Below are 15,313 nucleotides of genomic sequence, written 5' to 3'. Positions count from 1 at the left end.
TAGGAAAGTTGGAAAGAGAAAAACAGTGACGTATAGCGAGAGAGGGTAAAGAAAGACACACAAAGACAGAGACAGACAGAGAGAGTGAGAGAAAGGGCCAACAAAATGGGTTGTGTAAACCACAATAACACTGCTTGGTGGCTCGCTGGGCCTTAAATTGAAGAGTCGTAAAGCAGTGGGCGCATGGCCACCATGCCAGCCCAGAGAGGCCAGGAATAGCTCCTCTCCTTCTGTACTCATACTTCCCACTACTGGGATGGTGGCTCAGAGAGGCTTGCTACGTTTGGCTGGGCCCTCCACGGTAAACAACGAGCCTGCCGCAAGCGTAACAAACCACAGACTTGGATGGTACTCAGCTCCAGCCGTTGTCGCCGACCCACAGCCAAAGACAACGCTCCCTCTGTGATTGACAGCATAAGAAAACCAGAGATGTGGAGAGCAACCAAAACCCCACCCACTCCGTTGGGACTGATGAGTGCGAGAAACCAGTCAATTTGATTGACAGCTCAAAAGTTGTGGTGTTAGAGTGAGTCTGACTAACACCCCCACTTCAGCCTCTCAAACTACGGACTCAGATCACACTTCCTGTGTCAACTTTGACCTCTCACGATGAGGGCAAAGAGAGACCAAGACACATTAGTCGGACCCCCTACTGAACACTGACAGACTACAAAGCGTTGTCAAGATAATCTCCTAACAGATTTTTAGAGGTCATTTCCTCGACAACCTACTTTACCTAAACAATGGTTTATGGCTCGGAATTGCAAAATCAGCTGTCAGCTTATGACATCTGCTTTTCATGCATATGCATTATGCAGCTCCAAGGTCAATGATGGTTTAGTATGAAGACGTCTAGAAACAGCTTTTCCAATAGAAATCCCTGATCACACTTTAAGGCGATGTCATGGCGATGTTAGCTAGTTAAGCTCATGCGCGGAAACACGTCATCGGGTATAACGATTGTGTCGCACCGAACCTCACATATGCATGCAGTCAAATCGAAGGCGCTCCTTCAATAGAAGGTTGTTTTTGACTAAATGAAGACGTGTCAGTTTGTCGATTTCACGAGGTTGGAGTATTAACATGTTCAGCTCCTTAAAAAGTGCTACACATAGAATGTATTTTTATTTTTGCATTGTAATTTAAGAAAATATCCATAATATATCTGCAGTTATAGTGTAAAGTTCCTGTTCCACAGTATTACCTACCCACCAGTGCTGCGATTGGCTGTGATATTCACCTACTAATTTCTCCCGCCGGAGCGGCATTTGTTGTCAAAATGGGGAAACTGTTTTGACTGTGTGGCTGTGTTATCTAGATGAAATCAGGTCAAGCAACCAATGTCAAAATCACGTTGTCATTTCTGGTTGCTTTAAATTCGACACTGTTCGCTAAATGTCATTTTATGTGAGAAAACAAGTACTGGCTAGTGTACGGAATTATTGTACCATCTAAATTTGGTTTGAACGCAGCCTAGTGCTGTTGCAATTCACCTACAGTGGCTTGCAAAAGTATTCACCCCCTTGGCATTTGTCCTATTTTGGTGCCTTACAACCTGGAATTAAAATTGATTTTTGGGGGGGTTTGTATAAATTTGATTTACACAACATGCCTACCACTTCGAAGATGCAAAAATATTTATTGTGAAACAAGACTAAACTTGAGCATGCATAACTGTTTACCCCCCAAAGTCAATACTTTGTAGAGACACCTTTTGCCGCATTTAGAGCTGCCAGTCTCTTGGGGTATGTCTCTATAAGCTTGGCACATCTAGCCACTGGGATTTTTGCTCATTCTTCAAGGCAAAACTGCTCCAGCTCCTTCAAGTTGGATGGGTTCCGCTGGTGTACAGCAATCTTTAAGTCATACCACAGATTCTCAATTGGATTGAGATCTGGGCGTTGACTAGGCCATTCCAAGACATGTAAATGTTTCCCCTTAAACCACTCGAGTGTTGCTTTAGCAGTATGCTTAGGGTCATTGTCCTGATAGAAGGTGAACCCCTCAAATCTCTGGAAGACTGAAACAGGTTTCCCTCGAGAATTTCCCTGTATTTAGCGCCATGCCTTCTATTCTGACCAGTTTCCCAGTCCCTGCCGATGAAAAACATCCCCACAGCATGAGCTGCCACCATGCTTCACTGTTCTCGGGGTGATGAGAGGTGTTGGGTTTGCGCTCGATATAGCATTTTCCTTGATGGTCAAAAAGCTACATTTTAGTCTCATCTGACCAGAGTACCTTCTTCCATATGTTTGGGGAGTCTCCCACATGCCTTTTGGCAAACACCAAACGTGTTTTAAGCAATGGCTTTTTTTCTGGCCACTCTTCCGTAAAATACAGCTCTGTGGAGTGTACAGCTTAAAGTGGTACTATGGACAGTTACTCCAATCTCCGCTGTGGAGCTTTGCAGCTCCTTCAGGGTTACCTTTGGTGTCTTTGTTGCCTCTCTGATTAACTTCTTTGGGCTGGGGGCAGTATTGAGTAGCTTGGATGAATAAGGTGCCCAGAGTAAACTGTCTGCTACTCCGGCCCAGTTGCTAATATATTATTAGATTTGGATAGAAATCACCCTGAAGTTTCTAAAACTGTTTGAATGATGTCTGTGAGTATAACAGAAATCATATGGCAGGCAAAAACCTGAGAAAAAAATCCAACCAGGAAGTGGGAAATCTGAGGTTTGTAGTTTTTCAACTCTTGGCCTATCGAATACATAGTGTCTATGGGGTCAAATTGGACTTCCTACGGCTTCCACTAGATGTCAACAGTCTTTAGAACCTTGTTTGATGCTTCTACTGTGAGGTGGGGGAGAATGAGAGGGGAATGAGTCAGAGGTCTACCAGAGAGCCACGAGCTTGTGACGCAAATTCACGTTAGAGTTAGCTTGAGTTCCATTGCATTTCTGAAGACAAAGGAATTCAGAAAGGAACATTATTGAAGATTTATGATAAAAACATTCTAAAGATTGATTCTATACTTTGTTTGACATGTTTTTACGGACTGTAACGTAACTTTTGGACTTTGTCTGCTCCTAGTGATCGCGCGTCATGAATTTTGATTACTGGTCTAAACGTGCAAACAAAAATGAGGTATTTGGACATAAATGATGGACATTATCGAACAAAATAAACATTTATTGTGGAACTGGGATTCCATTCTGATGAAGATCATCAAAGGTAAGTTAATATTTATAATGATATTTCTGACTTCTGTTGACTACACAACATGGCGGATATCTGTTTGGGTTGTTTTGGTCTCTGAGCACCGTACTCAGATTATAGCACGGTGTGCTTTTTCCGTAAAGTAATTTTTTTTTTAAAAAGACAGCGGTTGCATTAAGGAGAAGTGTATCTATAATTTCGTGCATAATAGTTGTATCTTTTATCAATGTTTATTATAAGTATTTCTGTAAATTGATGTGGCTCTTTGCAAAATCACCGGATGTTTTGGAACTACTGAACATAACGCGCCAATGTAAACTTGGATTTTTGGATATAAATGAACTTACCGAACAGAACATACATGTATTGTGTAACACGAAGTCCTATGATTGTCATCTGATGAAGATCAAAGGTTAGTGATTAATTTGATCTTTATTTCTGCTTTTTGTGACTCCTCTCTTTGGTTGGAAAAATGGCTGTGTTTTTCTGTGACTTGGCTCTGACCTAACAAACGTTTGGTATGCTTTCGCTGTAAAGCCTTTTTGAAAATCGGACACTGCGGTGGGATTAACAAGAAGTGTATCTTTAAAATGCCGTAAAATACTTGTATGTTTGAGGAATTTTAATTATGGGATCTCTGTTGTTTAGAATTTGGCGCCCTGCACTTTCACTGGCTGCTGTCATATCGATCCCGTTAGCGGGATCTCAGCCCAGAGAGGTTTTTTAATGCCCTCCTTGCCTGGTCTGAGTTTTGTTGGGTGGCCCTCTCTTGGCAGGTTTGTTGTGGTGCCATAGTCTTTCAATTTTTTAATAATGCATTTAAAATGGTGCTCCGTGGGATTTTCAAAGTTTCTGATTATTTTTTTATTTTTTAGAATCTTTTGAAACTAGTATTTTTTTCCATTTCACTTCAACAATTGACTATTTTGTGTATGTCCATTACATGAAAAAAAAATCATGCAACAAAATAGGTCATTTTTTTTTTAGGAAAAACACCAAGGGGATGAATACATTTGCAAGGCACTGTAGCTTCCACACAGGGGATAAATTATATGTGCAGCACCTTTAAGACACTGAATATAAGTTGTCTTTAGAAATAGAGAAAATATACTACCAAGGAATCATTTTTCACTTCTCTCATTGACTTCCCAAACCACAAACTTCGGTCTTGTCTGTCGAGTCTTCTTCGCAAAGTGTTCCCGGAAGTATTGCGATGTTGGGCCTCTGGGTTTATTAACTCTGGTTAAGTTTTCAGTCGATCAAAGCATAGACACGCCAAAATTATGGCATTGAAGGAAGCTTGGGGGCACAGAGAAAACAAAATGGCGGCCCAACTCACCTTGTTTTCTCCCTCGATGACAATGACGGGCACGGAGGTGGCAGGCCAGCGGTGCTTAGCAGGGAGAGGCTTGTCACAGTTCCACAGCACAATGATCTGAGACAGATGAGAGATATGGGGGGAGAAAGACAGATGAGATAAAGAGAGGAGACAGTGATTGAGAAGATAGGAGGGGTAAAGGTGGAGAGAGGAGGAGAGGGAGAAAGAGGGAGACAGAGCAGGAGGAGAGAGATCATGAGAATCACATATGACATTCTAAAATGACACTTCATTTGCATTTTTATTTATTAACCACATTACCACTACATTCCCCCATCGTATGTCTTCAACATTTCTCATTACCTAATTCCAAACTGACATTTCAATCCATCCAAACACCCCACAGTTAAATTGAATTGAGTGCTAAAACGTCTGTTGAATGGGATCCCTTTTCACCTTTTCCACAATAGCCGTCTCAGACTATGTTTTACACGAGGGCTACATGGGAACTGTGTGTTCCGTGCCGTTGTGACCGACTTCCCTAACATACCTTGAGCTAACCTTAACGAGCCACTTCACTTTTGACACCCAGCCACATACGTGTTTAATGGAGGGACAATACGAAACCTGAATGTTCGACTACACAGGGATACGGTGGGTCCCTCTGCGGCGCTTCATCTCTCACACACGCTTTTGTTTTTCTCCAGCTGACATGGGCGATAACGCGTACGAGAGAGCGACAGGCAGAGAGAGACAGGTAGAGCGATGGCTGGATGGATGATGACTTGTAAAGGGATGAGCAATGCTTACAGCAATGTGTTGAATGGACAGTGCTAAGACACACTGTCAGAGCAACGTAAGAATCAGTTCTTAGATGGATCTATTCCTGCTTTCCTCTGATGATGGCAGAAGTTGGCAGGCAGATGGTGTCTCTGTCAACCTGCCAGCTGGGTGGGTGGGTGGGTGGGTGTGTGAGAGAGAGAGGGGAGAGTGTGTGCATGTTCGAGTGGGTTGTATGTATGTATGTGTGTTTAGTGTGTTCCCGTTTGTGTTGCAGTGGGAGTGTGTCTAGGTGTGCGTGTCAGTGATGTGAGCGACAGACGCACACCACTCCTCTGTAAAACTGTGGAGCACACACACACACAGCAGGAGGTCCACAATCTCTGCATGCATGTCTCTGCCAGAGCCAGCTCAAAGGCTTTCTTGCTCCCAATTTTCTCTCCCCCGCCCTCTCCCTTTCATTCTCTCCCTCCTTCCCGTTCATTATTTATATCCCTCTCTTCTCCACCTCCTCGTCCACTTCCCCGGCCCCCTCAACATGGAAGTCTTAGTGGGCTGAGAGCGAGATGATAGAAAATGTTGATCAATTTAATATGTACCTGGCTCTCCGCTTTGCACAGGGAGCCTAGAAGGTCAAATACAAAACACTTCTATAGACGGGAGGGTTGCACACCCCACTGTACGTTGGGAAACATCTAAGAAGCATTAGGGTGGAGTGTGTGTAACACATTATAGTACATCGGGGGGGGGGGGGGGGGGGGGGGGGGGGGGGTTGGTTTAATTTCCCCAGCCCTGGTTAAAACCAACAAAGGGATCAATACTACTTGTATCCATTTGAGCTACGGGGCTTTCAGAAGGACACGCACGCACAGCCACAGGCACGCACACGAGAGAGAGAGATGGAGTTGGTACCATGGAGACAGATACCCCGATCGGTACATACCCACCTCTCTAATTCAATCCACAGCAGTTAACTCTGAGATGGTAGAGAGAGGTTGGGTCCTTTAATGGTGATGGAGAAGTGCCATTTTAAAAAACTGGCTCGGCAAAAATGCTATGAAATCACTTCCAGTTGGAGTAATATTGGGTTTCGGGAGAGTTTCGTCAATTGAAGGGACACACAGGAATGTGCACACGCCAAAAACACACACGCACGCACATTTGTGGCTTCTTACCTGTGCACAGTACTGTGATTTGGCAACAGACACCAGCAGCTTGAGGATGGGCTGGGATTGGGAGACCAGGGGGGTGACTGCATGGATGACTGCTGTGAACTTGGGGTACGGTTTTATACCTGGAACATAACACAAATCAAAACGTACAGCATCACCGGTACGGTTTGATACCTACAATACAGACAAACATCATATTTGTTACAGCTGGAGGGCTGGAACACAGACAAACAGAAAGTAGGATGTTGACGTCACTGTCTTATACAACTGAACAAAGAGACAAATATTGGTGATTCTCAGAAGTTCAGCCTCCTCTGGGGACATTTCTTTGGATATCTCCAAATCCATCAGTTTGTTCAAAGTCATTATCCTCAGTCTCCTCAATTACCGCAGGCATAGCAAAAAATCTGACAAAACATTTGGGAGAAATCACTCTAAACTAGACCTAAAATTGTTCCTTCTCTGTATGTCTTCACATTGTGGTTATGTTTTAGTATTTACTTATAGACCATGCTTACATAACCAGTTGATTATGACCTCATTGTTTGCGAGATGAAAGGAGGCTTCTTATTAAATGACTGATCCCACTGGGTGTAATATTCACATCCACGACACAAATCATTGTGATGAACTGCGGTAAACAAACTAGAGTCGAGTTATTGGCTCCTCGTAATAACAGATTGGATTCAGTGTCATTGCGACATGGATAACACACCGGAGAATCGGTCCTCGTTTAGGGCATCCAACACTCCACCCTCCACCTGGTCCCTTTAAAAACGTACACATGCTTAAATTGTCGGCTCTGTGACAAACAAATAAAACTCACCGCGGGGTAATCCGCGCTCGTCACCCCGCGATTGTTTAAATATCGGCGCCTTGCGCCGAGGTGCTCGATCAAAAGGGTTGTGAATTGAGGGAGCCGACTTCATCGATGAGATGAAGATAGAGTTACACGGAGGAAAATGGCACCCTATCTTTTGAGCGGGGCCAATAGGGTTCTGGTCAGTAGTGCACTATATTAGGGAACAAGCAGCCATTTGGGACACATAAAAAGGGCCTTTGAGGTCACAGATTGTTACAGAGGCACAGTTTGTGCTGGTGAACCGGCGCAGTGGTATATGGCGTGTTCCCTGAGTGAAACGAACACCCGACTGACTGAACACTTGGCGTGTCAGCGGGCCTAATGCGAGCATCAATCAAGGGTACTTTGAGTAATGGTGTGTTATAGCCGCTGTAACAAGTCAATTGATAAGGTGGGACAGCGTGCGTGTCAGCTACATAGTTGTTTAAGACTGTCACGGCTGGCAGTCAAGGTTCTGGAAACAACGGTTTCTCATTTCAAGGATGTTTGAAGGGGAGCTAGTAGCTAGTATATATTATAGGATAAGAGCGATGTTTAAGACACAAGGACTCGACCCATAACAAAAGATTGTATGTACGTAGTACGTCCTACTTAACCAAACACATAATGAGTTGATATATTCTAGGTGAGGCAACTTTGAGCAAGGTAACTTTCCATGTGTAGCCCTAATAGATCTATAGCTCAAGAAGTCTTGGATAAAGGACAGCTGTTGCACAGATACTGAACGACTGGTTCTACCATGCAATGAATGCGATGGAGGTGGTGAGGTTTTTTTCCTAGCCCATGTCTTTCTGCTTGTGCTTGCCCTTTGGGGTCTAGACCAGGTAACTGTAAAAGGACTGTCACAACTGCTGGTGTGAAAAGGCCACATAAATACATGTGATCGATTGGTCGATTGAGAGGAGTACTCACCTAGGGTGGCGTAGTAGAAGGGGAAGTCTCCCAGGTGGGCAGAGTACTGTGGGAGGGCGAAGAGCCCCCCGGGGTGGCTGTTCCACATCAAGGTGCTCCTGGACTCCTGCTGCAGCACCCGGTCCTGGATGATCTGAGGGCAAGAGCGGATGGTTGGAGGTTAAACCAAACAAAAAACATTCATATATAGACACTAAACACCAGTCACTCAAAACAGATAACCCTAGTGTCTATATTATTAATTAAATGTGGTGGTGGGTGTGTCCAGTAGAGTGAACCATGTGTTGAATGTGTTGAAGATCGCTGTATAATGCAGTAAACCAGGCCTCTGCAACCCTGTTCCTGGAGAGCGACCGTCTTGCAGGTTCACACTCCAACCCCAATCCAGAATTAGCTGGTTGATAAACTGAATCAGGTGAGTAACAACTGGGGTTGAAACGAAAACCTACAGGAGTGTACTGTAGCTCTCCAGGAACAGGGTTGGAGAGCCCTGTCGGCGACTGAACATGTTTCAACTACAGATGGCGACAGGGTAATAATCAACCGCATGACTTGATTTCTATTTGCAAGGCTCGAAAACGTTTCAGCCACGTAACACTGAGACTTCTGCGGTACATACAAGACATCCAAATATACAGTGCCTTGCGAAAGTATTCGGCCCCCTTGAACTTTGCGACCTTTTGCCACATTTCAGGCTTCAAACATAAAGATATAAAACTGTATTTTTTTGTGAAGAATCAACAACAAGTGGGACACAATCATGAAGTGGAACGACATTTATTGGATATTTCAAACTTTTTTAACAAATCAAAAACTGAAAAATTGGGCGTGCAAAATTATTCAGCCCCTTTACTTTCAGTGCAGCAAACTCTCTCCAGAAGTTCAGTGAGGATCTCTGAATGATCCAATATTGACCTAAATGACTAATGATGATAAATACAATCCACCTGTGTGTAATCAAGTCTCCGTATAAATGCACCTGCACTGTGATAGTCTCAGAGGTCCGTTAAAAGCGCAGAGAGCATCATGAAGAACAAGGAACACACCAGGCAGGTCCGAGATACTGTCGTGAAGAAGTTTAAAGCCGGATTTGGATACAAAAAGATTTCCCAAGCTTTAAACATCCCAAGGAGCACTGTGCAAGCGATAATATTGAAATGGAAGGAGTATCAGACCATTGCAAATCTACCAAAACCTGGCCGTCCCTCTAAACTTTCAGCTCATACAAGGAGAAGACTGATCAGAGATGCAGCCAAGAGGCCCATGATCACTCTGGATGAACTGCAGAGATCTACAGCTGAGGTGGGAGACTCTGTCCATAGGACAACAATCAGTCGTATATTGCACAAATCTGGCCTTTATGGAAGAGTGGCAAGAAGAAAGCCATTTCTTAAAGATATCCATAAAAAGTGTTGTTTAAAGTTTGCCACAAGCCACCTGGGAGACACACCAAACATGTGGAAGAAGGTGCTCTGGTCAGATGAAACCAAATTTGAACTTTTTGGCAACAATGCAAAACGTTATGTTTGGCGTAAAAGCAACACAGCTCATCACCCTGAACACACCATCCCCACTGTCAAACATGGTGGTGGCAGCATCATGGTTTGGGCCTGATTTTCTGCAGCAGGGACAGGGAAGATGGTTAAAATTGATGGGAAGATGGATGGAGCCAAATACAGGACCATTCTGGAAGAAAACCTGATGGAGTCTGCAAAATACCTGAGACTGGGACGGAGATTTGTCTTCCAACAAGACAATGATCCAAAACATAAAGCAACATCTACAATGGAATGGTTCAAAAATAAACATATCCAGGTGTTAGAATGGCCAGTCAAAGTCCAGACCTGAATCCAATCGAGAATCTGTGGAAAGAACTGAAAACTGCTGTTCACAAATGCTCTCCATCCAACCTCACTGAGCTCGAGCTGTTTTGCAAGGAGGAATGGGAAAAAATGTCAGTCTCTCGATTTGCAAAACTGATAGAGACATACCCCAAGCGACTTACAGCTGTAATCGCAGCAAAAGGTGGCGCTACAAAGTATTAACTTAAGGGGACTGAATAATTTTGCACGCCCAATTTTTCAGTTTTTGATTTGTTAAAAAAGTTTGAAATATCCAATAAATGTCGTTCCACTTCATGATTGTGTCCCACTTGTTGTTGATTCTTCTCAAAAAAATACAGTTTTATATCTTTATGTTTGAAGCCTGAAATGTCGCAAAGTTCAAGGGGGCCGAATACTTTCGCAAGGCACTGTATCTGTGATACAGTACGAGTACGGACACCCGTCAGTCACTCAAATAGAAGCTATGCCCAAAACATACTTCACACACCCGAACAAACCAGTGATGCTTTAGTGAAAACACCAGTCGCTCCAATGAGGAGTCCACTCATTCATTCCCTACACAAATAGACCAGTCACTCACATCCAAACACCAATACTGGACGGGCCATTTCCCCGTTGCTTTCTCTGAGGGGGGAGATGCAATTTGCTTCTGCTGTGTTATTGAGGCACGCAAGAAAGAGATATTACCACTGTGCCCTTGAGCAAGGGCTAAATTGCTTTCCGTAAAAACAGATAGGTTTGCCGCCGTGTTTTATGGCTCTCTATCGAATCCTATGGTGGTGGACTAGGCGGCGGGGTGACTTGGCCGTTGGCTTGGCAACAATGTGAAACGTCTCGGGTGGTTGTAGATAGAAAGCGACAGGGGCGACTCGAGACGGGAAGTAATAATACCGCTGGAGGGGTCTTTGTTGGTTTGTTAGGATCCCCGTATGCTTCTGCAGTAGCAGCAGCTACTCTTCCTGGGGTCCACAAAAATAAAACACGACAAGTAACAAAGCACTGATAGACGACGACAGTCACACAAATGTTAAATACAACGGTATACAAACATGAAGACAGAAAGTGTGTGTTTTAAAGTGTGTCCCCTCACAGACCCCACCGATCCATGGGATGTTGTTCAATCTGTTTTTTTGTTGTTTTTTTTAAAAGGTCACTTTGCTTTTTGCTTGAGTAATTGGAGATCCATGCAATCACGGCTGTGTGCAATACTGTAATAATATTGACAAAGCGATAAAAATGAATCTGCGAAGGCGGGGGGAAAGAAACGACAGAGGCAGTTTTCCGCTGCTACGGCTCCTCAGGGCAGTCGATAAGAATTTACCTCCACCCAACAGATTAACTTGGAATCTTTAAGCCTCTCAATAAAATGCTGTCACGAACTTAAAACTGGGGCCTTAACACCTTATGGGGGGGGGGGGGCTATTTTTCTTGCATGGTTGAAATCCTTCCCCTTGAGAGTCATGGCCGAGCATGATGACGACACAATGTAGCCTCCCAACAGCTACAATTAGCAAATTAGGAGGATGATACATGAATCCACTCTCTTTTGGAAACACTAATTTCATTTAACAGGTGCGTTTAATAGGTGTGCCGGGATGTGGCGGAAACAGGGAAGGCTCCATTGGCTTTGTGATTGGTCGAAACAATCTCAACGTTCTGACAGGAAACGCAACTTGATTGGTTGGGCTTGTTCTCTCGCTTGTTTACTCACTTGCCAAATGAGCCGCCCGCCACACACAGACGCTGGTTTGTGTGTGAAGTCGGGAGAGGATGACAGGGAGTGAGTGTATGTGAGGAGATTAAATCTGTCGAGAGAGATGGGTGTGTGTGTGTGTGTGTGTATATCGGCCTAGATCTGCAGCTGAGAGTGAGACACCGCCGAATGAATAAACCATGGCACTCGTTATCTCGGGGCTGCCAAGGCAACGCCATTTACATATGTCACCCCTCTAACCCCCCACCAAATCTCTCTTACTCTTTTAGCTCTGGCTTACCCGTTTAGCCCTCATTTCTAACTTGAACACATTCGCCACATAAAACAACACGGCTAAGTCACCGGGCTGTGCCGTGTTACAATCCCCCCTCAGCACAGTTAGGTCTGGGTATCACCGCCAAGCCGGGGCCCAGACACTGAGACGTATGGAGACGTGTGTGTGTGTGTGTGTGTGTGTGTGTGTGTGTGTGTGAGAGATAGCAGCGAACCCTGGTTGAGACTAGTAGAGATAAAAGGTGATTGGCGGGACAGACTAGAGATATCCACCAGGTTGGTGGGAGGCTAGCATGAATCCCCAGAATGGAGATATGGGTGAGATTGTGGGGCAAGCGGTTGGTTTAGTGCCAAGGCTGTGTAGAAAATGGATACATTTGAGATTGGTGCAATGCCATTGTGTACACTGTGAACTATGAGCATTGAAAAGACGTTGAAAAGACATTAGGGCTGTCCGACAAAAAAAAAGAGTATATTTTTCCATCTATACAGACTCATCCTATGTGTTTTAATCAAATAATCTATATGCACGGAGCTTGTCTGATGCTTTAAGCTCCCTGTTTGACAAAATAATTAGGACACACAAATGACGAGAGGGAGTCCGACCACAAATTGATTTGACTTTGCCAGGCCGGGCTCAGACTTGCTGGGCTGTGTAAAAAAAAAAGACAGCGAGTGACTGTGGGACTAGCACCCATCGTCTCCCTCTCCTCCCTGCTGCAGCGATCACTACAGAATAGTGTTTCTCGTGCTTTCCGTGTTGCTGAAGCTGCAACGAAACTACAGCCATTTCTGACTGAAATGCTCTCTTACTGAAATCCCTCATTTGTTTAGGAAAAACATTCCCTATTTCCTCAACCCTTGCTCTCTTTACGTGACACATGTATGCATCGCATGCACTCCTAACACCGTAACAGCAAAATGGATGCATGGAATGTTTACTGGTTGCTCAGGAGGTTAAGTCAGATGGGTGGAATACATTTGACTAGTTGTGGAAAATACTGGATGGAGATGAAAAAAAAGAAGAGCAAGGAGCTGAGTGCATTTGTGTGTGCCAACATCTTGTGCTCAGAGTGGTAAGGGGGACCCATTTGAAACTGTAGTGTGAGGGGTCTGTGTGCAAGGCTGGCTGGCATAAGGTAAGTCTAGCATGAGACAGAGACTTGGGAATAAACCGAGAGATTGCAGTGAGGCTAAGAGAGAAGAAGAAGAGAGATATTGATAGAGGTGACGGAGAAAGAAAGCAGCGCTTGACATTCGCTTTTTTAGCCACTTGTCCTTTCCCAAGTCGGACAGACGTTTTACTTGTCCGAAAGCACAAGTTACTTGTCCCCCCCCCCCCCCCCAAAAAAAAAAAATAAGTCTAACACCATGGGTCAAAAAGGTGACAAATTGTGTTGTATGCTGCAAGGAACCACTTCACAAAATAACCATTATTAAATCATTGGTATTGACGATAGAAGGCTGCTGGTCTCTAATCTCATGTATTATATCTCCTGCCATTAAACCCCCCCAAGTAAAATACTGCACTGATAGGCTACTGTATAAAACATGGTCTGTCAACCCTCCATCTGGAGCTACTGGGTTTGCAGGCTTTTATTCCAGCCCTGCTCAAACACACCCGGTCAGGCGCCGAAGACTATTATGGCAGCCCCGCGCACCTCTCTGATTTAGAGGGGTTGGGTTAAATGCGGAATACACATTTCAGTTGAATGCATTCAGTTGCACAACTGACTAGGAATCCCCCTTTCTGCTTTATCAAGATACTGTTAAGCAGCTGATTTTATGTGGTTTGTTTGAGCATGGCTGGAGCAAAAGCCTGCACACCCAGAAGCTCTCCTGGAATCTCCAGGAGGATGGTTGGCCAGCCTGCAACATTACAATTACAGCCAAATACTTTGTGCGCAAAGCTGTCAAAGGCAAAGGGTGGCTACTTTGTAGAATCTAAAATCGATTTACCACTTTTTGGTTACTACATGATTCCACATGTGTTATTTCATAGTTTATGTATTCGCTATTATTCTACAATGTAGAAAATAGTAAAAATAAAGAAAAACCCTGGAATGAGTAGGTGTGTCCAAACTTTTGACTGGTACAACGCTGATACCGATTATTGCTGTTTGGGGTTTTAGGCTGGGTTTCTGTACAGCACTTTGAGATATCAGCTGATGTACGAAGGGCTATATAAATACATTTGATTTGATGTGTGTGTGTGTGTGCACACACACACTTACACACACACAAACACTGACGTTATATTTACTGTAGATTTGATTGGACTGATCAAATCAGCATCATACTTTAAAAATCTTAGCTAGCAAGCAGTCATCACAAATCAAGTCAACAATCTACTGGCAAATATTTTTCAACCCTTGTCATACGAAGATAAATTATAGATAAAACATATCGGTGCTCATCTGCCATTGGACAAATATTACACAACAAGTTGGAAATCGTAAATTCAACAATGAGTGGTTTGGAAGGAATCAGTGGCTAACTGCAAGCTTTGCAAAGAAATCCCTAGCCTGCTATTCAGTGGAGAGTGTATGTGGTCCAAGTCTGGGTTTAAGGGTCTCTTCTCCAAACTTAAAAGGATAAAAATTCATATGCAACACTATGGGCCAGAAAAGGTTGAATACATTAGCTATGCTGTCAATCCAGCATGATTTCTGCCGTGTTCAAAACAACTGGAAACTCAGAACTGGGAAATCTCAGACTTCAGTGAGTTCAAGACAACTGGGAACTCAGGCAAAAAAACACCACTCAGGCCTCTTTCTAGAGCTCCAACCTGAAGATCACTGAAGTCATGATTCGACCTCGTGTCCCCCCCCCCCTTTGAAAGCACCATAAAGCCAAACAATGCCAGACTGATGACAAAGTTTGATGACAAAATTTGCCCACAAAGGACCGCCGCACCACCTTCCTGTTCAAGTGAGCACAGCACAAGGGGAGTCCAAAAATGTCTTGTATGCTGCTGCATAAATTATGTAATATGCCAGGGAAATATGTATGCTGTAGCTAAAGTAATACTAAGTGTATGTTGTGTAGTAAGTTGATAGTAGCATGTGCCTCACCCTAATTATTTGGTCCCTTTCCCCTCCATAACTTAGCCTACAGTTCTGACTTGGTGGTGCACATGTAGTCTATAGCCTGTTTTAGAGAAATGTAATCATCAAATATTATAAGAGCTTTCATTGTCTGCTTATATGCCCCCTTCATCTATCCTACGGTTCTGACTTGGTGTACAGGAAGAATACTGTAAGAACGGACCAAGTTGTGA

General features: G+C 43.9%; 1 protein-coding gene across 1 annotated transcript in view; it reads right to left on the bottom strand.

The window, feature by feature from the left end:
* LOC110487634 (exostosin-1b-like) overlaps positions 1 to 15,313 on the bottom strand; it is a 99,322-nt gene that overhangs the window by 17,844 nt on the left and 66,165 nt on the right. The window contains exons 5-7 of the mRNA XM_036971037.2: positions 8,203 to 8,335; positions 6,432 to 6,550; positions 4,498 to 4,593 (exon numbers count right to left, since the gene is read on the bottom strand). Coding sequence (XP_036826932.1) covers positions 4,498 to 4,593; positions 6,432 to 6,550; positions 8,203 to 8,335 — 348 coding nt within the window. The remainder of the gene's footprint in view (positions 1 to 4,497; positions 4,594 to 6,431; positions 6,551 to 8,202; positions 8,336 to 15,313) is intronic.

The sequence above is a fragment of the Oncorhynchus mykiss genome, chromosome 30 (genome assembly GCF_057628025.1).
Source record: "Oncorhynchus mykiss isolate SJ-2025 chromosome 30, ASM5762802v1, whole genome shotgun sequence".
NCBI classification, from domain to species: Eukaryota; Metazoa; Chordata; class Actinopteri; order Salmoniformes; family Salmonidae; genus Oncorhynchus; species Oncorhynchus mykiss.
The sequence above is the reverse complement of the archived record's forward strand: the minus strand, read 5'-3'. Positions and strand labels throughout refer to the sequence as shown.